The sequence below is a fragment of the Bactrocera dorsalis genome, chromosome 3 (assembly GCF_023373825.1).
Source record: "Bactrocera dorsalis isolate Fly_Bdor chromosome 3, ASM2337382v1, whole genome shotgun sequence".
Classification (NCBI taxonomy): domain Eukaryota; kingdom Metazoa; phylum Arthropoda; class Insecta; order Diptera; family Tephritidae; genus Bactrocera; species Bactrocera dorsalis.
Window position 1 is genome coordinate 66,527,871 of NC_064305.1, and position 25,908 is coordinate 66,553,778.

The window sequence follows — 25,908 nt, forward strand, 5'->3', positions numbered from 1 at the left end:
TAAGAACCATTTCTGATTACAAAAAAAAGCTACGCAAATTTGAAAGCTTTTTCAAGCCTTTTCTCAATAAACTAATTTTAGATCTTCTGAGTCTTCTTAACATTATGAAAACTAATTTTTGATTACAAAAAAGCTTTGTAAATTCGAAAGCTTTTTTTTAAATAATTTAATTTTAGGACCTCTGAGTCTTCTTTTCGTTATGAAAACAAATTTTTGATCACAAAAAAGCTTTGCAAATTCGAAAGCTTTTTTTTAAATAATTTAATTTTAGGACCTCTGAGTCTTCTTTCCGTTATGAAAACAAATTTTTGATCACAAAAAAGCTTTGTAAATTCGAAAGCTTTTTCAAGCTTTTTTTTAATAATTTAATTTCAGATCCTCTGAGTCTTCTTAACATTATGAAGAGGCTCAACGAAACCGCTGTAAATATGAAATATAATTTGCTTTGAAGTGTATATTTATATATGGGTATTCATCACGTGACCGATTATTGTCACTGCCAAATGAGTCGCAATTCACAGAAGATCGCAATCTTGCTTGCATATAATAAGACCCTTATTACAGTTTTCAACCCAACTGCATTTTTAATAAAGTTTTGAACATCCGGCAATATGGTTTTCAACTCAACGCGTCAAATAAAATTTCGGTTGAAGTGTTTTCAAGCTTCAGACCTTAGCTAGGTACCTCCCAACTGCAAAAGGGGCGAAGTGCTAGCAGTCCGTCTTGCCTTCGTCGGGATACTGTGGAATCCATTGCCAGGCACCCTCGGGGAGGGTTCAGCGTGGTGTTTTTATTTCATTTCCTTAACTCGGCAAGCTACAATAACGGTAATATTATCCTTTCGTAATAAAGGCTATTTAAAAATATCAAAAAGCGTATGCACCTAAAAGTATGCTACATGAGGAGCATAGAAATTCTAAGTAATTCAATAGAAAATGTGTAAGTTACGATTCGGAATTCAGCATACCAAAAGCGAGCTTTTTGATTAATTGAAAAATAATATTTTAATTAATTAATTAATTGAAAAATAATATTTTAATTAATTAATTAAATTAAAATAATAATTAATTAATTAATTTAAATGATTAGTTATTTAATTAAGTGAAATAATAATTTATTTAATTGAACTAAAAATTTATTTAATTTGAACCATTAATCATTTAATTAATTAATTAATTTTCAATTAATTTTCCAATTAAATTAATTAATTAAACAAAATGTTATCTTTTAATTATTATTGTTTTAATTTCTTTAAATTAAATTAATGCCTAATTATTTTTTGTTTAATTTTATTAATTAAAAATAAATAATTTAAAAATATTTAAACTAATAGCAGCATACCAAAAATATAGTTTTTAAACGTATTTTTTATTTACAAAAATATATTGCTAACTTAGGTTTCAACTCAACTGAAATTAAAATTAATTACCTAATTAATTTCGGGCAGTCGATTTTTAATGCCGCAACATTATTGCATTAATTCACTAACTAATTAACAAATACATACACATAATCATAAATATGAACTACAACAACTATATTTTCACACAACAACAACACTAAATGTAAACAAACCGGACCGTTAAGTAATGAAATGTGTGTCATACAAACGTACATATGTCATCTTAATTAAAAAAAAAAAATAAATAAAATTAAATACAAAAACAAACAATGCAAATCCGATTGCTAACAAATTTATTTCTTACTAAAAAAACTAATAAGAACTTAAGAATTATACAGTAATATTAAAACAGTACATAAGCAAAGATATTAATAAAGAATTATTATGTAATAAAAATAATAACAATAAAATATAATCGATACTTTTTTGGCATTACTTGCATAACAAAATGAAAATATTTACCAAAAAATTTAAATAAAAAACAAACAAAAAAAATTAAGTAAAACTGCAGAGAGTGTGTGTCTATAAGAAAACACACAAATGAATATTAAGAGTAAAATAAATAATTGATAAATAGCCATAAAATTTAATTGGTCAACGCGTGCTGCAGCTACACTCACAGCAACAACAACAATTGAGAGTGTAATACAACAGATAACAAATAAAAAGTCACAAAAAGTGAAACAAGTAAACAAATGTAATGAGAAAATGAAACTAAACATGTTTGTATGTAAAAGAAAATAAAACAAAAATCACAGTGTTAGATCATCTTGAATTATATATAATAAATAAAAATAACAAAAAATAATAATTGTGGCTTTTTCTTAATTGCTATAAATAGTTTATAGTTCATAGAGGTGTAGAGAGGAAAAAACCTTAGGAAAAAGTGCCGTTATTTTTTTTATAATTTGAATGCAGGAACTACTTATCCTCATATACGAGGTTTGACAATTAAGTAATGAGACTGATTTTATTGCCGCGCTTGTGGTAAACCTGTGACCTTGAAATTCCCTTTCTCTTTTTCCGGCATCCCTCCCCTCTTCATTGATATATGTATGTACCATCGCTATAGCTTGTTTAGTTCGCCTGCTGCGTCAAGTTGAGTAGACGTGTGTTTGTAGTGCTCGCCACGAAAATGGAAAATCGAAATCAAGAGCAACTCGTCGCGATAAAATTTTGAAACAGCTTTGGAAACGTATGCTAAAATTGTAAGAGTGTATGGTTTTTCCAATATGACCCGGAAACCAAGCGCCAAAGCTAACAATGGTTGTCTCCGCGCGCACCTCGCCCGAAAAAAGCTCGCATGAGCAAGTCGAAGGTGAAAACGATGATTATTGCCTTTTTTGATAGCCGTGGAATCGTCCACAAAAAATTCGTTCCATCGGGGAAAACTGTGAATCAAGTCTACTGTACCAAGTACTCGAAAGATTGCGAAAACGATTCTAAAGGTTGCGCCCAGACATCGCCCGTAACTGAATCCTTCATCACGACAACCCGCCGTGCCACACCGCCCTCAGCGTGCCCCAGTATTTGGCCTCTAAAGGGATCGCCGTGTTGCAACAGCCGCCTTACTCGCCCGACATGTCACCCTGTGACTCTTTTTGTTTCCTAAAAAAAAAAATCGATGGTCAAAGGAACCTATTTTGAGTCGATTACGGACATCCAAACGACCATGACGAGGGTACTCGCGGACATCTCCGTCGAAGCGTTCCAGAAATGTTGCGAAGCATGGAATCGCTGTATAGCTGCCCAAGGGGACTAATTTGAAGGGGATGGCAGAGTTGTAGAATAATTTTCAAAAATACGGTTTTTATGGAATCGGTCTCATTACTTAATTGTCATACCTCGTATTAATAAATGGTTTCGAGGTTCCATAATTTTTTAAAGAAAACACACAGAAACTTAAAATTTAATGAATATTATCATTCGAAAGAACCTTGTTTATTTTTTGAAGATTATCCTTTTCAAATGTTGGCTGGGGTACGTCTCAGATGGTGCATCCGTTGAGTTCAATTTCAATGACTCGTTCGTGTATTTTGACTGGTAACTGGCGAATGACACGCGTACTGTTTCGTTTCAAGGCTTGAATCAAAGCGGGATTGTCCGTATAGATACTTGGGTGATATCACACATTATCGTGAAGTTATCTACTTACCGAAGTGTAGAGGAAGACCTCCACTCCTTTGGAAAGACCAGGTGGAGAAGAGTCTGGCTACCCTTGACGCTAAACAGCGAAAAGAAAGAATGGCTGGAGCGCTGTTGTGAACTCGGCTATAAACGAGCGGTTTCTATGCCAATAAAGAAGAAGAATTACCAAACTAGAGTCAACATAACAGATGAGCTGAAAAGTTCGTAGGCTAACATAGAATTTTTTTTATACCATTTTATTTAATTATTCAATATGGTTATCTTCGAGGCGATACAACGAATATAGCGGACATAAAGTTCTTCAATACAATTTTTATAACCGACCGATTATCATATATGAAGCGATGGTTTGGGCCTCGAAAACATCGCAGACTTCGGTAGAACTTCAACTATCGAAGCTGCAACGACTCGCCTACCGCTGCCATGCGCACATGCCCGACAGCTGCACTTAAAGTCATGCTGAATCTTACACCGCTTCACCTAGTAACTGGCCAAACACACACTGCTCCAAATAACAGCAGAAGAGATTGGCAGAGGTAAGATAATATCTTCCCAGCACATGAAGGACTTTGCTGGCGAAATACCACTGGCTCTTATCTCAAGGGGTAGCATTGCCAAAAGTGTAAACTTAATTAAGTAGTTCAAGGTTACCCTCAGCAGTAGGGCTGAATGGAATGATTCCACACTCGAGCTACTGCTCAGGCATAGTATATTTAAGTGATACACCGACGGCTCAAAAACGTCTAAAGGAACTAGTGCTGAAGTCGCAGTACCACGCACAAAACTCCTTATACCCATGAGAAGTTTTCCGAGGGTACTCCAAGCGTGGTCTTTGCTATAAGTCGGTGCGTCTATCAAATCGTAACCAAGTACACATTACCTTTCATTGCGGTTGGTCTCTAAGCCATAAAGAAGCTGCTCCGCAAGGATGCAGGAGTGGGTGGCCAATACCTCTCGGCAACAACTCCAAGGCATGCGCCATGCCAAGTTGCTAATGGGTGACTATAACCTTAAAAGGTTTTAATAATTGATCAACCGTCCACGGACAAACTCAGACTCAAGAAGCACTTATATAACATAGCCCTAGCTTCTTGTGCAAATTGTCGGTTCTGAAACATAGAATCTGAAACTCCGACACCTGCTAATTGACTGCACAGTAGTCTGTAGGCACAATATAAAGGCGCTTGATTCTATATATATAGGGATCACATCGCCTCAATAGCACCTATCCTCATTTATTTATCTAATCTGCCTAATCTAATCTTTGATATCTATAAAGTCACAGTTCTCTGCAACAACTTTACTTTGCGAACATCCAAAATTATTTCGGAGACTTTTTTGAAGTTTTGTCGGTAACAGCCCCTTTGGGACGCCCACTGGCTGCATCGTTCTCGGTGCTCATTTCGTTTCTTTTAAACTTAAAAACCATTACCCAACGGTTGTTTTTTCAGTTTCAGTAACCGAATAATGTTCATCAAGCCACACTTTGGCTTTAATAGCATTTTTTCGCCATATTCTCTGAAAGTTAAGACTGTCTTAACAATCATAAGGATTTAATGCCGGTAGTATCATCTATGTATCAGGCTATGCTTCTTCTTCTTCTTAAGGCTATGCTCACCCGTCATTATGACCTACAAATAGTTGTAACATCTATGATATTTGTACACCGAAAATCTCTTAATGGATTAATAAAAATATTGAATTTCGGAAAACATCTTTATTAAAATATAGAATTTTTTTTTTGAATACATAGATAGAATCATTGAAATCAGAAAGTTGTGACTGTAAATTATTATAAATTCGTGTAATTTAAAAAGGTGTCACGGCATTTTATTACACATACGTACATACAATGTTAAATGCAAGAATGGCTAGTTTTATAAACATTAATTTTTCGTGAAATTTGCGTCGCTCACAACTCCAACGGCGTAGAGTGGCACGAAAAGTACAAAGTAAGTTTTTCATAGCAAATTTTGCGCGAAAATAAAAAATAATTGAACTTTTAGGCATAAAATTATATAAATTGAAATACATATACATATGTATATATTTTATTATTATTTTTATTATTTTTACCTGCAATTTTTTGTGGTTTACTCAAAATTTACTCAAAACAAAAGTTTGTGCTAAAAAGCGTTCTTACTCTGCGTTTGTGCGATTTAAATTTTAATACATTTTTTTGTAATTTTCAAAAAATGTAAAAATTTTCGTTATGAAATTGAAATTATACAGAATACTTGTGGCGAAAAATTTAATGAAATTTCAACTAAAAACAATTATAGTTTATGCAAAAAGTATATTTTTTTTTCAATTTTTTTACTTGAAAATTTATAAATTTTTGTGAAAAGTAATAGAATCATTTAATTTAATTTTTAATATTTTTTCTACTTTTGTGAAAATTTTCTTATTTTGAAAAATAATGCACTAAACTCGCCCGACTTCAGAAAAAAAGTTTCCACTTCGCTTAGACGCGCTCATACTGCAGTGCACTGGCACCTAAGCTGATTGTGTTTATCTCTAATGCTTACAACCAATGTTTTTTCCACGTTATATGGCACGTATGCATACATACATATTTATGTATTTATAAAAAACTGTTTTATAGCAATTGCGCTTGGCAGCTTAACTCGGCTGAGTCATGTGAAATTATGTAGAATTGAGGCTGACTTTTCCGGGTAATTATTTATTATCAGAAAACAAATTCTGGTTATCTCTCTTTGTTTATTGTAGCATATATGCATGTGGCTGTGTGTGTGTGTTTTTTGTTGTTGCAAATATAGAAAAAGCGCATTACATGTGTACAATTGAGTATATTTTTGTAAGCATATATTGAAATTTGTAAATATAATAAAGTTTCACAATAAATGTATGCAATTCACGCAGCAATACAGTGGCAGCAAATAGTTTGTGGCATGCATAGCACTTTATGCTTTACATTTACATTTCATATTTGTTTGTTATCTTTTTTTTATATTTTATTTCCTTTTTTTAATATTTTCTTTCATTTTTTGTTATAATTTTCGAGAATTTGTGCTTAAATTTACCGTTACGTAATGCCAAATTCCCTAACTCCATAAAATTTTTATGAATATCAATTTAGAAAATTTTGGTATTTTCGACCTCAAAATGTTTGAAATGGTTTTTAGTTGTTTTTTTTCGAAATTTTTTCATTTTTCTCAAATTTATCGTTGTTTTAGGCAAAATATACATTTTTGATAGCAAATAATTTAATATGGCAACTTTAATTTAGTTAAAATTATTTGTTAATTTTTGAAATTCTTTGGTTTAAGGATTTGACACAGTTCTTTCATACATTGTCTCTTATATTCTTTCTTTGTCGTCATTTTGTTCGTACACGTGTTTGCTTGTGTTGTTGTTTTCTTTTGTTGTAGTAGCTTAGTGTTGATAATTTAGCCAGCATGCATGGACTGAAATGAACAGAACAGAAAGTATGTGTTTATAAATTAAGTTAAGCGTTGTAATAAAGTGTGCATAAATATGTTACAAATAAAAGCAATATTTAGATTTAGGATCGTTTTCTCAATGTAAACATTTTAAAATTAAATTTCTCCTCAAATCTGCTATAAACTTTATAAATGCCTCAATGTCTAGTTAGCAGCCTTCTGTACATTAAGTTCTGGTAATTGATCGGAAGAAGCAGTCTGGGTTAAGTTAACCAAAACTTAACTGGCAGACTTCTGCTAACCAGTTATATAACTAGAGATAAATAGCATACATCACAGAGTATAGAAACGCTTTTTAGCACAAAAAAAAAGTTCAATAAAATATTAAAAAAATATGAACATTTTACAATAAAAGCAGAATAGTATACATATAGTATAATGACAGAAGAATACCCTGTGTTAAGAAGATATATTGCAATTGAAGATATCTTATACAAATTCTAATAATAACTGCTATAATATATGTATTTATGTATGTATGATTTCTAGCGCATTTTTCTCTGCGTATACATATGTGACAAACATTTGGTGGGTTCGTTACTAAAGGGGCACACCTAGTACGAAATTAAAAAAAAAATCGATTAACATGAAATTTTTTTCTGTTAATAATTCTATACACAATTATCGATCGTTTTTTTAAACTGATCAAAAATCGAATTTTAGCAGGTCAAAAACGTCCAGAACATTTTACTTCTTCAACTTTTTTTTAAACGCCGTCATTTTGTCAATTTTTATTTGATCGGATTTTATTTGTATTTTAATAGAAGTTTTTAATTTTTAGGTCGTTGAAAATCTCGTATAACTCAAAGATTTGATTTTTATCAACATTTTTACTCTGTATTTTTGAAACATGTATAAATATATACTGAAAACGATAGATACAGTTTCAAAAAACATCTTTGTTTTTTCAAAACTTTCACTGTGTATTCTTGAAACTTGTATAAATTGAACTGAAAACCTATTTTTTTCAAAACTTTTACTATGTATTCTTGAAACATGTGTAAATATACACTGAAAACAGTCGATACAGTTTCTAAAAATATTATTTTTCAAAACTTTCACTGTGTATTTTTGAAAAATGTATAAATTTGCAGTAAAAACGATCGATATAGGTTTTTTTATTCCCAAAAATCGACGTCATACTAGGTGTGCCTCTTAGATTGTCAATTTTAACCATATTCTGATAAAGAAGTTAACGTTCAATTCATTTTTAGTTTTTTTGAAAATTCAGCTGATTGTTTTTGAATTGTTGTGGCGACAATGTGATGATACAAAAAATTGAATATTTTCATATATGAAAAATTACTAATTGATCACATTAAAAAAAAAAATAGCATGATAGTTTGAAGTTAAATTGAAATCTTATTTTATTACAAAACTAAACTTTGATGCAATTTTTTTTGTCTCGCAATTTTCATTTTTCATTGTAGCCTTAAACAATTATTTCTGTAACCATTAATATTTCGTTTTGTTTTTTAGATAACTTTGATATTTTAGATGATAAATTACTTAAAAGTTTAGAAAATACTTAAAGGAAACAAAATTTCAATTCAAATAAATTTTCATGGAATCGTAAAGCAGGCCAAAGCAATTAAAATTAATATATGTAGTCGTATGTGCAATTTTTATATTAAATCTTGCTATATTTATACAGTTATTTAGATTTACATTCAAATTTTAAGTTGCGCAATAAGCGTTTGTATTATTTTCACTATGAATATTTTAGTACAAGTTATTTAAAAACTGCGTTTAATCATTTAAATCAAGACAGATTGAAAAGCAGAGTTGCAATTTTAATATTTTTAATATTTTAAAAATCGATAAGTAGGAAATCCATTTTTTTTTGTATTTAGTAGCAGAATTGTCAAATATATTGTTTTTTTTTTTCTTTTTATTTGTCGACACTTGTCAGGCCAAAAGCAAAAACAAAGTGTTTTGGTTTATTCTTTTCGTTTTCTTAAATTGCAAGCTACCTTTAATATACACATGTAATTATTGAAAGCAAATACCAAATTATAAACATCCCCGCAAAATTTACTGAACAAAATATTTAACACTGAGCTGCTGTATATAAATGCACAATTACTTTCATTGAGTTCTTTAAGTCTTTTGGTTCCACGTTTCTGTACACAACGCCATTAACATTAGCAAAAGCTGTTATTTTCTCTTAACACACACTAAAATATTTCGCGTTCAATTAAATGATGCGCTTTTATATAAATTCAGAGTTTGAACGTACCCGGGCAATGTCGACCCCAGTTATATTTTTCACCAATTCCGGCACTTTGTTTACTATCTGCAATACTTCGCCGGTCAACTTGGCGGCACCGATTTCACCCTGTCCGCTCGAGACCATGGTGATCTTCTTGGCCTGCGACAATGGTGCGGCAACTTCAGCGGCCACCTAACGTCAAAAAGATATTTCAATTAATTGGTAACATAAAAGAAGTAAAAGAAAATAATTTTACCTTTGGTAATGTGTCCAACAACATCTCGACCATTGCTGCTTCACGATATTCACGCCAAGCTTCGGCTTTTTGTGCCATTTGCTCGGCCTCTGCTTTGGCTTTGGCTTCAATGGCGAAGGCCTCGGCTTCACCACGTATTTTGATCTGCAAAAACATATGTTTTTAATGTATTTAAATATTATATATATAAATATATGTCTTTAATGTATTTAAGTATTATATATTGTATTATATATATTTATATTATATAAATCTATATGTGAGTGTCAAACACACCGATTCGGCTTCGGCTTCAGCCTCCATGACCACACGTAACTTGTTGGCCTCAGCCAATTTCTCCAATCTGAATTTCTCCGCTTCAGCTGGTCGGCGCACAGTGGCCTCCAGTTCACGTTCGCGACGTTGTATCTCCTGTTCTTGCACGGCAATCTCCTGTGTGCGTTCAATTACTTTGACTTGCATTTGTTCCTCCTTGATGCGTTGTTTCGTCTTGGCCGCTTGCAATTCGTAAGCCATTTCAGCTTCGGCTTTCTTCGTTTGCACCTCCACATCATAGGCGGCTTTTTTCAATTCAAAGTCACGTTGCGCTTTGGCAATTTCGATGTCATTGAGGAAACGCGATGCCATACGTTGCTCCTCGGCAATGGCTTCTTTGATGTGCGCATCACAACGCGCTTCAGCTTCACCAATACGTGCATCGCGTTTGACCTCGGCAGTGCGTGCCATACCCAAAGATTTTAGATAGCCCTGAAAAGTTCAAATATACCGTTAAAATTACAGTGAAAACGCAAGTTGTTTTGTTAAGTTGTGTGGACAATAGGAAAAAATAATAAAAGAGGAAAACATGCTTACATTCTTCGCATAACGGGTGACAAATCTGGACGTTGAATATTATAATTTTGAGGTTATGTTATATGCAAACATGCTTTGCGTAAATATACTTAATTATTTTTATATAATATAACGGATACGAAAGCAGTATTCATTACAAAATAAACATGCTTAGAATTTACACAACTTACAAAATTTATACTTATTTATTTTCATAATTACAGCACAAAAAACGATGAGTGCACAAATTACCTGATATAAATCTTAAGTATTATTATAAAAATTATTTTAAGCTAGATCTTAATTATTTAAGTATAAAGCATTAAGAGGTTATAATCATTTGCAAGTCATAAAAATCTTTTTTTTTTTCTTTTGTTCAAAGAGGCACATACCGAAGCTATAATACCCTTCCCCTACTCCATAAATATCAAAGATTCTTAACAAGAAATTGATTCCGATCCTTCACTTTGTATGACAGCTATATGCTATAGTGATCCGATCTGACCAAATTCTTTAGAATTTGTATTATTGTCTTAGATAATAAACCACGTCAAATTTCGTGAAAATATCTAGTCAAATGAAAAAGTTTCCCATACAAAGACTTCATTCCCATCGTTCAATTTGTATGACAGCTGTATGCTAAAGTGGTACGATATCGGCGGTACCGACAAATGAACAGCTTCATTGGAAGAAAAGGGTTGATATCTCTAAAACTGAAGGACTAGTTCGCGTATATGCAGACAGATATAGATATATATTCGTATTCCTGTATATTCTGGTTTTACAAACATCGCGCCAAACTTGGTATACTCAGTTCAGGGTATAATAATACACATTTACTCAATTAAATGTACTTTAATAACGGGTGATTCATTTTGAAAAATTTCAGATTCTCTGGCTTCCGTAGCCGATCACGAGGCGAACTTCAAAAATAAGGTGAAGAAGATTTTCTAATAAAATTTACTTTCAATCATAAAACAAAAAAGTGTATTACTTAATAGATGAATATAATTAACGATCGAAGGACTAGTCAAAATTTATTTATTATTTTAAACAAAATAGCGGCTTCCTCAAAAAAGTTGTGAAAAAATTTACAAAAATCGAAATTGCAGTCAAAAATCTTATTCCTTCGATCACAATCTGGCAAATATATGTATCTAAGAAGGACGTGCGAAAATTTCAAGTCGATGTTGTTGTTGTTGTTGTAGCGGCAGAATTCGTCCGCGTTGACAGTCCTTGACCGGATAAAAAAAATTAATATACATTCCGGTTGCATAGACCCATTTCGTAGAAATTTTGCTCGCCGGCACTGGAAACCCCGTTTCGAGGAAAAAAGTTGAGGAGCTAATAACAGTTAAAAAATGTTTACAAATACGTCCATATTTCCGAAACTATATTCCGGATCCAGGACCGTAGAAAAAACAACTGGTGCAAAATATTGCTGTAAAGCACCAGGCCGACTAAGAAGAAGGAATTGGTCTCCATCTCCTCCTCTCGCCTTCACTGACTGATAAATTTTATAAGTATATTTTCAAATATATAATATTGTACGTCATTCCACATGTAGTATATGCAAATGAAAGCTTCGATTTTTTTAAATTCATAAGTGGATATAACCCCTTAATTTACAGTTACAAACATATTTTTTAATGTATATTATATATTTTGGCTTAAAAACAGAAAATCACTATTAATAATTAATTAAATAATTTAGAAATAAAGTTCAAGTATAGCTTACACATATGATTTACAAAAACAACTACTGCACAAAAAAGTATAACTTGTATTAAACATACCTTCGAGTCACCCTTCATTACGAATAACGTAATTTGTAAAAAATTACATTAAGTATGTATGCATTCACCATTCCGAAAAAAAGAAGAGATTAATTTGAGCTGAAATTCAATCAAACTAGACTACTTTATACAATTTGTAATCAATTACTGAAATACGCTAAAGCTGTAATTGAATTACAACAAATACCTAAATAGTATATTATAAAAAAAAAATAAAGCAACTTTGCATTTCAAAAAAGAAATAAATAAAATAATAACAATATTAATAAAAATTTAAAAAATAGCAAACAAATTAAATTAACTTTTTTTCTGCAATGATACTTATGAAAAGCTTCCCAGATAGGGCTGGGCAGCAAGGAAATCGGGAGAGGTGCGAAAAATAAGATTGAAGTTAACGGTTGTATCGGGCATGCCAAGAGAATAATTATTTCCATAAATAATAAAATTAAATTAAAAAAAAAATTATTTTAAAAAACTAATAATATTACATTTCATAATTTTTGAAAATATTTTCTTCACATGGATTATTATATACAATATGTAGGTGAATTAACAAAAAAAAAATAAAAAAGTGAAGAAAATAAAAATCATTTTATGACAATAACTAAGATTTAAATTACAGTAAAAATCAAATAATTACAATTTTATTACATAAATAAAAAAATGGAAAATGCATAATTAAATAAGATTAAATCGAACAAAAAAATGTATCAAAATTAATAAAAAAAAAGAAATATATACATATAGTATATAAATAAAAACAGCTAAAATGTGTGGTTAGTATAAATAAATTGTATACTACAAAATATTATTGCAATTCTTACGTAATCAACTAAAAAATGTTGGAATAAATGGTATGTATAATCGATCTTCATTGCTACATATAATATATATGTTAGTATTTAAGGTGCAAGTGTTTATGGGTATACTACATATGTAACAATAAACTGATGACACTTTTGCACCCTCAAACTCACCTCTTCATCGCGTATGTCTTTAATGGTGTAAGAGACTACAGTTATGCCCATGTTAGCTAAATCCGATGAAGCCACTTCAAATACTTGTTTGCTGAACTTCTTGCGGTCTTTATAAATTTCCTCAACCGTCATGGAGCCCATAATAGCACGCTGATGTCCTTCCAGCGTTACCAAAGCTATATGCTGGATTTCAGATTCGCCCTTACCGAGGAATTGTTCGCATGCTGTCAGCAACATATCCTCATTTTGCCCCTGAATTTTAACTTGTGCAATACCGGTTACCGAAATGGGCACACCTTGACTGGTGTAGACACATGGACTCTCCACTTGCAGGGTCATGGTGTTGAGTGAAATTCTATATGGTGTGATGTATACAAATTATTTATTATATGTTCATTTATATAATATAATTCAAATTGAAATCTTACCTTTGCACCTGTTGTATGGTAGGCCACACAAAAGCTCGGCCACCGGGCACCAGTAGGGGTTTCATATAACAGCATCCTTTAAATTTGTAAAGAGAAATAAATTTTTATTTATCTATAAACATTATATATAACATTAAAAGAAATGCTGATTAATTTTATATCAAATTTATGAAATTAGTCCCATGCGTATGAAGGCTGTTGATACCTAAATCCTATTAATAGGAGAAGGTTCTCCGCCTTTTCAAAGAATACCAATAAAATGAGCCGACTCGATGGGAGATTCACATGACTATACAATATATGTCTCCGATATTTCCTTCGTGGAAAACTTAATATAGGCTATACAGGGTCTAAAAAGTCATTATGTGCATTTGCCTTTAATTAAATAGTTCAAACCTAAAGCTCTAAAAGAATATTTTACTAAAAATTATTCATGATAAACGACTGTTTTATCGTTGCGGTTAGGGCCGGATATATTTATAACGAAGCAATACACACAAACCCATATAAATATTGCATTTATTCTATTGTGAAACGTATTTATGGCTTATCTCGCCAATGTATGTAGGTACTCCCCGTGACTTAGGAACCACTTGTTAGGCACCGCTTGTTGCAAAGGTCTTGTATATGCATATATGCACGCGCATTTTTTTTTTTAATATATCATATATACAGACATACTTATGTTTGAATTTAAAAACGATATCAATAACCGCTGGCCACTTTGACGCCCTAAGCGAGCGGTTCTAATTTCTGAAGGTCATTTTCACTAACATCGAAGACAATTCACAAATGTATATGCAAAAACTGCTTAATTATAAATTCTAATAACCATAAATACTTGTACATACATATAAAAAGCTAAAGAATTTAATTGGCACTTTTGGGCAGCAAAGCCTCAAATACACAAAAAATCAATAACACCAAATGACGTCACTTATAAATTCACTTTCTTTGCACCCATTAGAATTCCAATTAGAATTTAAATATTACCGAGAAAAAAGCTTACCTGAAACCACAAGCGCCTCGTTCGGGCCACAAGTCACAAATCCCCACACCATGCTAAATTTTCGATAATAATACAAAATTTATTAATCTTTACGGATGCTGTGAAAATAATTCAAACGCCAAACGCAATAAAAATTCACAAGTTTCTCCGGCAATGATAAATATATACTAGCGCAGGCAAAAACAAACACCGCCTTGACAGCATTAAAATTAAAGAGGAAATACGAGAGTAATAAAGAGTAATGTATTGAGGGTTGCATAGCCAAACAAACACTAGGGCTGCCATTTGCGAAGCAGTTTGCAATTTTCGAGGTTTTCCCCAGCTTCTAATCAATTATTAGGTGCTGATTTATATTTATATATTAGAAATTAAGGTAAAGGTTCAGGAGAGCGGCTTTTCCGAAAACGTGCACCAATTTTCACGGGAAAGGTCTTAAAATTCGTGTTTTTAATTCCAATTTACGAATATATATGGCGCGTTATCTAATTTTATGTATTTTTGCAATAAAAACAATAAATAATATTTCGATTTTGCACAATATTCACGCTATAAATGGCATCACTGTTCGAAATTCAATTGAAAACTAGTGATACAAGCAGTGATCGGGTTCGAAATATCGATACTCTCGATATTCGAGACTAAACAAGAATTTATAAAAATGAGAGATATATAATAGAAAAATATTATTAATTGGAAAAATAAAAATAAATTAAAATATCGATATTCTCAATATTCGAGTTTGAAAGAAAATTGGTAAAAATGAGAAATACGCAATAGAAAAATAAAAATAATTGGGAAAATATAAATAAATTAAAATATCGATATTCTCAAAATTTGAGGCTGATCGAGAATTGGTAAAAATGAGAAATACATAATAGGAAAATTTATAATTCATTATTATTGCAGAAAGAAGAAGAATTTGGACACAGAAGAATTTTGAACACCGGGGTTTTGGACCGACCAGGGATATTATTTTTCGAGCGCTCGAAAAATAATATCCCTGGTCGGTCCAAAACCCCGGTGTTCAAAATTCTTCTGTGTCCAAATTCTTCTTCTTTCTGCAATAATAATGAATTATAAATTTTCCTATTATGTATTTCTCATTTTTACCAATTCTCGATCAGCCTCAAATATTGAGAGTATCGATAATTCGAAAACGATCATGAATCAATAGTGGCCATTCGAATTTACAACAGCTGTGCCATAATTTCGAACATACCTTGCCATTTTCGTTGAAGTGAAGTGATTGTAAAGTTTTTCATATTTTTATAAAAATAACAAAAAAACCTATTTATCTTATTGATAAACGAAAGAACATCAATAATTACGTGAATATAACTTATAGAAAGCATAATTTCAACATCCAAAGACGTGTAAAGTGCAAAAGTGAATTTTTGATTTCGGGAAATACGATGTTTTTTGATAAAAACAAAGAAAATACTGATTTTAAAGGCACGCGCCTAACATATTCGTAAATTAGGACTAAAAACGAGTATTTTAAGACCTTTCCCGTGAAAATTGGTGTACGTTTTCGGAAAAGCCGCTCTCCTGAACCTTTACCAAAAATATTAGTATATGTGTGCATAAAAATTAATCATAGAAAAAACTACTTAAATATTTATTTTCACCTTTGTCATAAACTCAAACAGTTAAGCCTTTTTTATGTAAGTATTCATAGGGTTAATGAATTTAAAAATTACTTAATGTAACAATCTGGCAACCTCTACAAGTCAACAAAACATTTGTTTGGCAGACAACATCTGTAAATGCAATTTCTCTGCATTGCCGGTCTACAGTAAATATATCCTGCTTTCATTTAGCCTTTTTTAGTAGGCTAAAGTTTGGTTTAATAAAAAGTCCATAAATAACTTAAAACCTATAAAATGGACACGGAAATATTGGAAGCAGTAAACAGTTTTCTGGTAAGTGAATTGCCTTTGAAGCTACAGATAAAACAACAAGTGTTTGTGTATATATTTATATATTAAATGTATATGTGTTTTACAGAAGGTGGAACCAATCGAGGAAGCGTTCCTCAGTGTTATTGTATATAAACCAAATGGCGAAGAGGATAAATCGGCCTCTTTTACCGACAGTATATGTAAGTAAAGAACAAAAGTGAATATAACTTGGAAGTGAATAATAATAATTTTCTTTCATGTACATATGTATTTAGTGAGCAAATTTAAGGAGGTACCACAGGATAACAAAGAGGGCTTGGTGCGGCAGTATTTGCAACGCGCTGCTAACGCAACTAATATTTCGCACCTGCGTGTGCTTATGAATACATTAGGAAAGCTCGCCGAAACTAATGTTATAACTGCAAGGTAAGTTAGAATGACACATGATTTTCTTATTCTATAAAAAACGTTTTTGATGATCGCTTTTCAGAATGCTTTGTGATAAGATTTTCCTCTGCGATCGTTTGGTTTACGAGAATGCCAGTTTTTGGATTGAAAGCTTCAAAATAATTAAACGCGTATTACCGCTGGTGGACTACAAAGGCGTGCGCGAAATAATGAAGGCACAATAATATACATTTTGTTATTTGGAAACTTGGCTTATAATTATTATATTTACAGATGTGCCGTGATAAAGCGCAAACATTTCCGGTGAATATAAACGTTAGCTTCTTGCCGCAGCTGCAGTCACTGAAGGATACGCTAAATTACATATTTGATCGTAATAATTGCCTGCTACCAGGGTATTTTATCGCTAACGAAATCATGAAGCCACCACCGTACCACTGGGTAAGTTTTTAAGGAAATATAATTTTTCAACTATATTAATTTAAATTTTTTTAACCTGCAGACTATTAACAAAATGATGACCGATTTCATGGAGGAATTCCGCAGAACCGCGCAAATGGTATCAATCATTGGTCACTCACATATGCTGCCAATTGTGGAGAGTTTTGGTTATGCAGATCATATGATGAATTCGTGGAAATTAGATCCGAATACATTGCGTTTCGTATTTAAAGGTAGTCTACCTTATGATTCCGATTTGCTCGAAGAGCAAACAAAACTTTTACGTTATGTGCTGGATCAACCGTATTCCAAGGAAATGGTATCGGTAATGATGAGTTTACAGAAACAACAAAAGCAACGTTGCTATAAACTCGAAGATCAATTAGTTAATTTAATCATTTCGGCAATGGAAATGACTGAAAACAATGACTCTATGATGGGTAGCAGTTTTAGTGTTTATGAAGAACAGAACTCCATGAATGAATGGGTATGGTTGCATCTGTCGTCGCAACTGATATATTTTGTGCTCTTTCAATTTGTCAGTTTTGCACACATAGTGTCGGCCTTATATGAAAAGGTGGGAAATGATTGGATTTATTTCAAAAACTGATAAAACAATTATTTTTATATATTGCTTATTGCAGCTTTCAAAAAAAGAGCTGCGTAAGGGTCGCGATCAACTTATGTGGATACTGTTGCAATTTATATCAGGCAGCATACAAAAAAATCCGGTAGGTAACTTCAAAATTTATTGAAAACAAGTTTACTACAATTTACTTTTATATATACGCGCATAGATTGCCAATTTTCTGCCAACCTTCAAGCTCTTCGACTTGCTTTATCCCGAGCAGGAGCCTTTAAAGTTGCCCGACTGCACTAAATCTTCGTTATTGCGTCAGGTAAGTGAATTATTTTAATGAAAATTAAAAAATAAAAAATATATTTAATAATGAAATGTGGATTTGGAAATTTTAGATGGCGCCCATATGCATTTGGATACACCTGATGAAGAAAGCTAGGTTGGAGAATATGAGTATTAATAGACCATTGCCGATTGCGCTGAAAAATCATCATGAGTATGTTAAACCACTTAAAAAAACATTCTATATCACTAATTACACTGCTCATTCACAGTTTCTTGCAACATTTGGTTATGCCCAATACACTGATGTCCATGAGTTTGGGCAATGATTTTCGTATCATACTGATTTGTAATGCATATTCTACAAATCAAGAATATTTCTCACGTCCCATGAATATACTCACCGAAACGTTAAATGGCAATGCCAAAACTGCAGCTGGTGGTCAAGTGCCACCCGCGCCATTCTCTATGGTTGTGTTGGATAGTTTAACGGTGCACAGCAAGATGTCGCTTATACACAGGTGAGGAATACGCGTGCACACTAACAATTTCTTTGAATAATTTTCTTTATTGTACTTTTGTAGCTTTTTTACTCAAATGATAAAGCAAGCGCAAGCTAAGAGCTCCATACCAACACCGGCTTTGGTTGAAACTTATGCTCGTCTTTTGGTTTATACAGAAATCGAATCGCTGGGCATCAAAGGTTTCTTGCGTAGGTTTCTTTATAATAATGTTATATTCGGTACTTGTGAAAATTTTTAATAATAACACCTTATAGAGCAATTGCTGCCCGCTGTTTTCAAGCACCAGGCCTGGGGTATTCTTCATACGCTGTTGGAAATGTTTCTTTATCGCCTACATCACATACCGACGCAATATCGCTTGCAATTACTCTCACACTGCACAGTCGTTTCGCCGCAAACCAATAAAATGCAATTGAATTTGTGGTAGATATTTACAAAAATAACGTTGAAAATTATAAATTAAGAAAATATATAACTTTCCATTACAGCTTTGAATCCACCGCTTTGCGTCTCATCACTGGTTTGGGCTCGGTTGAGATGCAGCCACAAATGTCACGCTATTTCAGCGAGAAACCACCTGGCTCTGTCGCTTCCAGCGAAAGTGAGGAGCTGAATCGCGTGCTCATACTAACGCTGGCACGTTCAATGCATATGACTGGCCTAGGTTTGTTAGCTTATATCAATTTTATTCCCTATATGTTTTCACGTTCCCATTCGTAGGCGACGAATTGCAGCCCTGGTGCAAGGAGCTACTGAACGTTATCATGCAAAATACGCCACACTCTTGGGCCTCGCACTCGTTAGCCTGCTTTCCGCCCGCTTTGAATGAGTTCTTCGTGCAAAATAATCATCCGCTGGAGAATAAACAATTACTTAAGAAATCTGTTGAAGAGGAATATCGTAACTGGACTTCTATGTCGAACGATAATGATATTATGAATCATTTTATACGCCCGAGCACCAATCCACTTTTCCTCTGTCTGCTTTTCAAAATGATCTGGGAAACTGAGAACGTCAGTCCGGTCGCCTACAAGTAAATTAACTTAAAGATTTTTTTTTTTTTTGCAAAAAATTAGGTTATAATTATATTTTCATTGCAGAATTTTGGAAGGCATTAGCGCACGCGCATTGTCAGCACATTTACGTAAGCTGTGCGATTACTTAGTTGGTGAGGTGGCCAATAGTAATGGCAAGGATTTTATACACAAATGTGTCGACACCATAAATAACATGATTTGGAAGTATAATATTGTTACCATTGATCGTGTGGTACTCTGTTTGGCTCTACGCACACAAGAGGGCAACGAAGCGCAAGTGTGCTTCCTCATAATACAATTGTTGTTATTGAAAACATCGGAGTTGCGCAATCGCATACAGGAGTTTTGCAAAGAGAATCATCCCGATCACTGGAAACAGAACAACTGGTAAGTTTATTTATTGTACGAAACTTAAAAATATTTCTATTTCATTAAGCAAAACTTAAAAAATATTTTTATCTCATTTCATATACACTTACAGGCACGAAAAGCATTTGCAATTCCATCAGAAGTATCCCGAAAAATTCGCACCCGACGAATCAGCCTCACATCCACCATTGCCGGTGTATTTCTCAAATGTATGCCTGAGATTTTTACCAGTATTAGATATAGTTGTGCATCGTTTTATTGAATTGCCCATACAACATGTTCATCAAATATGTGAGGTTATATTGGATCATCTCAGTATTCTATACAAATTCCACGGTATGTTGTTGTATATAATTAGTTTACTTGCATTTTTTTAAATTAGTTTTGTATTTTCAAATAATCTATTTTGTACTTTTCTGCTCAGATCGCCCCATTACTTATTTGTATAACACTTTGCATTTCTACGAAAGAATTTTGCGCGAACGTCCATCGCTCAAAAAGAAATTGGTAAACATATGCTAGGAAGCTACTATTATTATAATTTTTTATTATTTTTATAAGCTATTTATATTATTTTTTTTATTCTTTATTATTATTATTTTTTTCCTTTTTACCTATTATTTTTTCTCTGTTTATATCATATTTATTGAATATAAATTCATTTTTTTTATTATGTTTTTTAATATATCCTTTATAATTTAAAACTGTTTAAAATGTTACTGAATTTTTAAATTTACTACTTTGTTATAAATTTTGATCTATTTTCTATATTTTGTTGGAATGAATTAATTCTGCTCATTTATTTATGCTTATTAATTTATTTTATTCATTCTTTTTAGTTATTTTATTATATAGTCTTTATAGTTCTTTTTGTTTTCTTTTTTGTTATATTTTTTATTGTTTTGTTTTTTATTTTTTTATGTATTTCGTTTTGATTTTATTTTCTTATTGTTTTCTTTAATTTTTTTAATTTTTGTATTTATTTTTTATAATTTTTTGTATTTTTTCAATTTTAAATTTTTTATTTATTTTTTATCGTTATTTTTCATAATTTTTATTATTTTTTTCTTCATCTCGTATTGTTTTCTTTCTTATTTTTTAATGTCTTTTTTAAATTTATTTTTATTTCCTTTTTTATTTTTTCTTAATTCTTAGTTTCCTTTTATATTTATGTATTTTTATAGGTTTTTTTAACTTGTTTATTTAATTAAATTATTTCGTTGTTTGCTTTTTTGATCTTTACTTTATTTTTAGTTTTATATTGTTTCTTTGTTATATTTATTTCTTACTTTTATATTATTTTTTATAAATTTTTTTTATTTTTTTTTATTTCCAATTTGCTTTTTAAATTAAATGAATTTATTTCATTCGTTGTGTCTTTATTTTATATTCATTTTTGAGTCTTTATTTTTTATTGTTATTTTCTTTTTGTTTTCTTTTGTGATAATTTTTATTGTTTAGTTTTTTATTTTTTTTTGTATTTTTTTTATATTTTAAATTTATTTATTATTTTTTTTTAATTTTTCTTTAATTTTTTTCTTACTTTTATATATATTTTTATAATTTTTTTTAATTATTTTTTATTTATTTTCAATTTTGTTTTTAATTTTTTATATATACATATATATTTATTTACTAATTTTTTATTATTATTTTTTTTCTTTAATTATTATCTTACTTTTTTATTTATTTTTTTTTTTCAATAAAAATACGTTTTAACTTCTATAAAAATCGTGCTGACTCCCTTTCTCAACTCCCCTCAATTCTTTTCCCATCCTCAGGTGAGCGCAATTACTGGCGCCTTCTGCGACATACGCCCACCGAATTGGTGTGTTAGTGAGCCATACAAAATGTTTTTACAAAACCAGGAGCTACTTTGGAATCCCGAACTCAACTACTATATCAATTTGGTGCGTCGCCTATCGGATAGTAAGTTCACCATCCTTGTTTATGCGCAACTCACCACATACATTTAATTCACTTCTTACACTTTGTTTCGCAGCAATTACGGGCAAAAATGTCTTCTTTAACACGGACTGGCGTTTCAATGAATTCCCCAATGCACCAGCGCATGCGCTGTACGTAACGTGTGTGGAGTTGCTCAGCTTGCCGATTGCACCGTCGATCGTCGCAAACAATGTGGTGGATGTGATTGTGAAGGGCTACTCATTGATACCGCAAAAGGAGATACACAACTACATTAATGCTGTCGGCAGTATATTGGCAGCGCTGCCAGAAACACATTGGTCCGTTATCTACGATCGTTTGCATGATGCGCTGAACTCGCCAAAAATGATCAAATGGAATTACCGCTTTTCGGCATTCGAATTGTTCAATTTTAAGACTGTCTGCGAATCTATGATCGAGAAGAGCTACGTCTTAATATTGGCTGTGGCGCATGCCACTTTCCATCACATGGGCGGCTTTAAGTTGGCGGCAATGACCAAGTGCGTAATATATTTAATTTCTATATATATACATATATATATTATTTGTTTTTAATCCATTATTACTTTTAACATAACAGATATATAGCCGAGAAGCTGAAGCCTTGCGTACGCACCGAGCAGCAGCTTGTCTACCTATTTCATGTGTTCGGACCATTTTTGCAGCGCATCGATTTGGAGAAACCCAACACGGTGGCCGGCATTGCCATCATGATATACGAAATGCTCGATGTGGTAGACAAGGCGCAGGGGCCACTTGAGTACTTAGATACGATTTGTGATTTTCTGTATGTATTAACATTTGCTTTGTCCACGCATGCTTCTTCTTAATTGTTTTTTTTTTTCTCTTACCCTTAGCTATCATATCAAGTACATACATGTCGGCAATGTCATCAAAAATGAATCGGAGGTGATTATAAAGCGACTGCGGCCTGCCTTGCAGTTGCGCCTGCGCTTCATAACGCGTTTGAATATTGAGGATATCAACACCGAAAAAAAGTAAGCAATTTTTTCTTCCATCTAAAGCTCAGTCTATTCTTAAGGAAGGTTAAATTCGTGTGGAACAAGACTCATTTTTATGATTTGGTGATGAAACGGTTAAACTCGATTTATACCATGAATATTAAGTTTGACACAATGTGTGTAACACCTAATAAAAAGAAACGTCGGAGACCCTAAAAAGTGCACATATAAATGATCAGAGGGACAAGCTGAATTTAGTCTTGTCCATCTGTATATACGTGAACTAGTCTCTTGTTCTTGAGATATTGACCTGAAATTTTGCACACGTTCTTTTCTCACTAAAACGCTGCTCTTTTGTCGGAACCGCCGATATAGCATATAGCTGGCATACAAACTGTATTATCGGAATCAAGTCCTTGTACGAAAAACTTTTTTGTTTACGAAATTTTGCATAGATAATTAACTAAGACATTGCTCCAATCTCCGAAGAAATTTTTCAGATCGGACAACTTAAGCATATAGCTGCCATACAAACCGTTCCGTCAAACTCAAATCCTTTCATGACGATCTTCGTTATATGAAAAGATATCTTCAAGAAAGTTGGCATAAATTACTATTTCCGAATATGGAATCCAGTTCGGACCACTATAGCATATAGCTGCAATATAAACTGACCGAACTAAATTTAAATGTTTTCACATTTTGTGAGCACTTTGAATGAAAAAAACGAAATATTTTGCAAAAACACGTTTAATTTGTTATTGTAAAATGAAAAATACCAACAAATTTGGAAAAAAAAAAAAATTCAATGTCACCTCGTAAATTATGCATAGAAATAATGTTTAAAAATTCAAAAGGGCTTTAGAAGTTTAGAGGCTCATCGGCATAGAAAACGTGAGTTTTGCGGAAAATGTTTTAAGCTTTTGAAATCTGATACGAGTATATAACGTTCGTATAACAGGTATAAAAATACTCGTAACTTTGTAAATTTTTCGCCATTTGAGTTGAAGTTCGACACAAACTTCTTTAAAAAACCCTTCTTAAAACAATATTTTCAACTTGCAGTCTCCAAAAAGCGATCACTCCACAACAACAACAGCAGCAGCAACACCAAGCACCGCTGCAACAACAGATTGCTGCCGCCGCGCAACAGCAAGCACAGCAGCAGCAACAACAAATACAGCAACAACAACAACAAAAGCCGAATATGCCAAGCGGGCAGACCCAACAACAGCAAATGCAAGCGAATGTCAATGTTCAGCAGCAACAGCAACAAAATGCGCAACAACAACAACAACAGCAGCAACAAAACGTGCCAATGGTTGGTGTGGTCGGCAATGTGCCAGGCAATCATATGCAAATGTCAAATTATAATTTAATGGCACAACAACAGCAACAGCAGCAGCAACAACAACAACAACAGCAGCAACAGCAACAACATCAACAACAACAACATATGTCCACAAACATGGGCCAACACCAACCGCAACAAATGCAATATTTTATGCAAAATATGCCGCCTCGCTACTAAATATCAGCCGTTATATTTTACTTAGCATCATATAAGTAATAACAGTTATATATTTACAAATGTCAATGTCTTTCGTCATCACTCGATTATGTGTTTTTAATTTATAGTATGATTGTGTATTTGTACTATATACATATAGTATGTATAAATATAATTAACTTTAAGAAATATACTATTACGAAGTGCTACAGCATTTATAGACATAATTTATACCACATTAAATTTCGGCCGAATCAAAACGCAAAATTTCGAAGATAACAATATTTATGGTGAATTTTTTACCATTTTTTTATACCCTGAACAGTGTATATTAAGTATGCCATTAAGTTTGGAACACCTAGAAAGTAATGTCGGAGACCCTATAAAGTATATATCTATGTAAATGACCGGCATGACGAGCTGTTTTCATTTAGCTATGTCCTTCCGTCATTTCATATATATGCGAACTAGTCGCTCAGTTGGCGAGATATCGATCTGAAATGTTGTACATTTCTTTTTCTCTCTAAGAAGCTGCTAATTTGTCGAAACCGCTGATATCGTACCACTTTACCATATGGCTGCCATACAAATTTAACGAACGGAATCAAATGCTGCATGGAAAACTTTTTCATTTGACGAGATATCTACACGAAATTTGACACCGATTATTATCTTAAATAATAATGTAATATCTAAAGAAATTGTTTAGATCAATCACAATAGTATATAGCTGTCAAACAAACTGAACGATCGGAATCAAATGCTTTTTTATAGTAGGAGGAAGCAACGGAAGCCGGAATGCGGGACTTTAATCCGCTAAACCTAACATACTCTCATCTCATTTCTTTCCTACGGGACCACTAGACAAAGAACTACTACACATGCAAGGGAAGAAGACATTTACATTTCCTCTATTGTACAGACTGACTGATGCTTTATATGTTGTAAATGTCTCAATATTGTCATAATTAGAGCTGCCGCTTTGCTGACAGTTTTCTATTTTACAGAGGACTCGCACATATGTAAGTGCAGTAAAATTTTCCATCATCCTCCAAGTGCAGTTTTTAGCTCACTTTCCCTTATACTTGAAAACCAATGGGAATGATAGAGTACGTGTTCAGAGTCTTCTATACACTCTGTGCACGTCGGAGAATATGGACTAAAGTCATGACGATATTTGTATAGGTAGTTTCTAAAGCATCCAGGGCCACTGAGTATTTGGGTCAGGTGGAAATCCAGGTCACCATGTTATCTACCTCTCCACGAATGTATGTCCGGAATCAGTGTGTGTCCACCGTACTTTGCATGAAGTTTACCGCCGTTGCTGCCACATTGCGATGCTTTTGATTCTCTCATCTCTTATTGCTGCGGTAGACGTCTCTAATAAATAACATACATATATTCTTTCGAATTTGTCTTTCTGA

At 32.5% G+C, this 25,908-nt stretch overlaps 2 protein-coding genes and 1 long non-coding RNA gene across 4 annotated transcripts; 2 read left to right on the top strand and 1 right to left on the bottom strand.

The window, feature by feature from the left end:
• Positions 1-834, top strand: LOC125777447 (uncharacterized). Its single transcript, XR_007422314.1, has 2 exons — positions 1-492; positions 525-834. It is a non-coding gene; the product is annotated as an uncharacterized LOC125777447 (long non-coding RNA).
• A 4,418-nt stretch (positions 835-5,252) lies between these two features.
• LOC105233212 (flotillin-1) lies at positions 5,253-14,716 on the bottom strand. Of its 2 annotated transcripts, XM_011215215.4 has the most exons (8): positions 14,524-14,716; positions 13,515-13,590; positions 13,087-13,441; positions 12,110-12,121; positions 9,759-10,229; positions 9,483-9,626; positions 9,254-9,418; positions 5,253-6,978 (listed from the first exon to the last, which is right to left on the bottom strand). In XM_011215215.4, the coding sequence occupies exons 1-8, from the start codon at positions 14,573-14,575 to the stop codon at positions 6,961-6,963; spliced, it is 1,293 nt and encodes a 430-aa protein (XP_011213517.1). In that variant the 5' UTR covers positions 14,576-14,716; the 3' UTR covers positions 5,253-6,960. The 2 variants fall into 2 exon arrangements, with proteins under 2 accessions (XP_011213517.1, XP_011213518.1); XM_011215216.4 differs by lacking the exon at positions 12,110-12,121 and having other exon boundaries at positions 14,524-14,714.
• Positions 14,717-16,248: 1,532 nt separating this feature from the next.
• On the top strand, positions 16,249-24,744 carry LOC105233211 (mediator of RNA polymerase II transcription subunit 23). Its single transcript, XM_011215214.4, has 22 exons — positions 16,249-16,445; positions 16,531-16,624; positions 16,700-16,850; positions 16,915-17,047; positions 17,106-17,273; positions 17,335-17,850; positions 17,918-18,004; positions 18,071-18,172; positions 18,249-18,349; positions 18,408-18,656; positions 18,720-18,847; positions 18,914-19,082; positions 19,148-19,323; positions 19,380-19,692; positions 19,760-20,083; positions 20,178-20,401; positions 20,490-20,572; positions 21,847-21,994; positions 22,068-22,512; positions 22,593-22,799; positions 22,870-23,010; positions 24,040-24,744. Exons 1-22 carry the CDS (start codon positions 16,407-16,409, stop codon positions 24,503-24,505), a joined length of 4,464 nt encoding a protein of 1,487 aa, XP_011213516.2. The 5' UTR covers positions 16,249-16,406; the 3' UTR covers positions 24,506-24,744.
• The last annotated feature ends 1,164 nt before the right edge of the window (positions 24,745-25,908 follow it).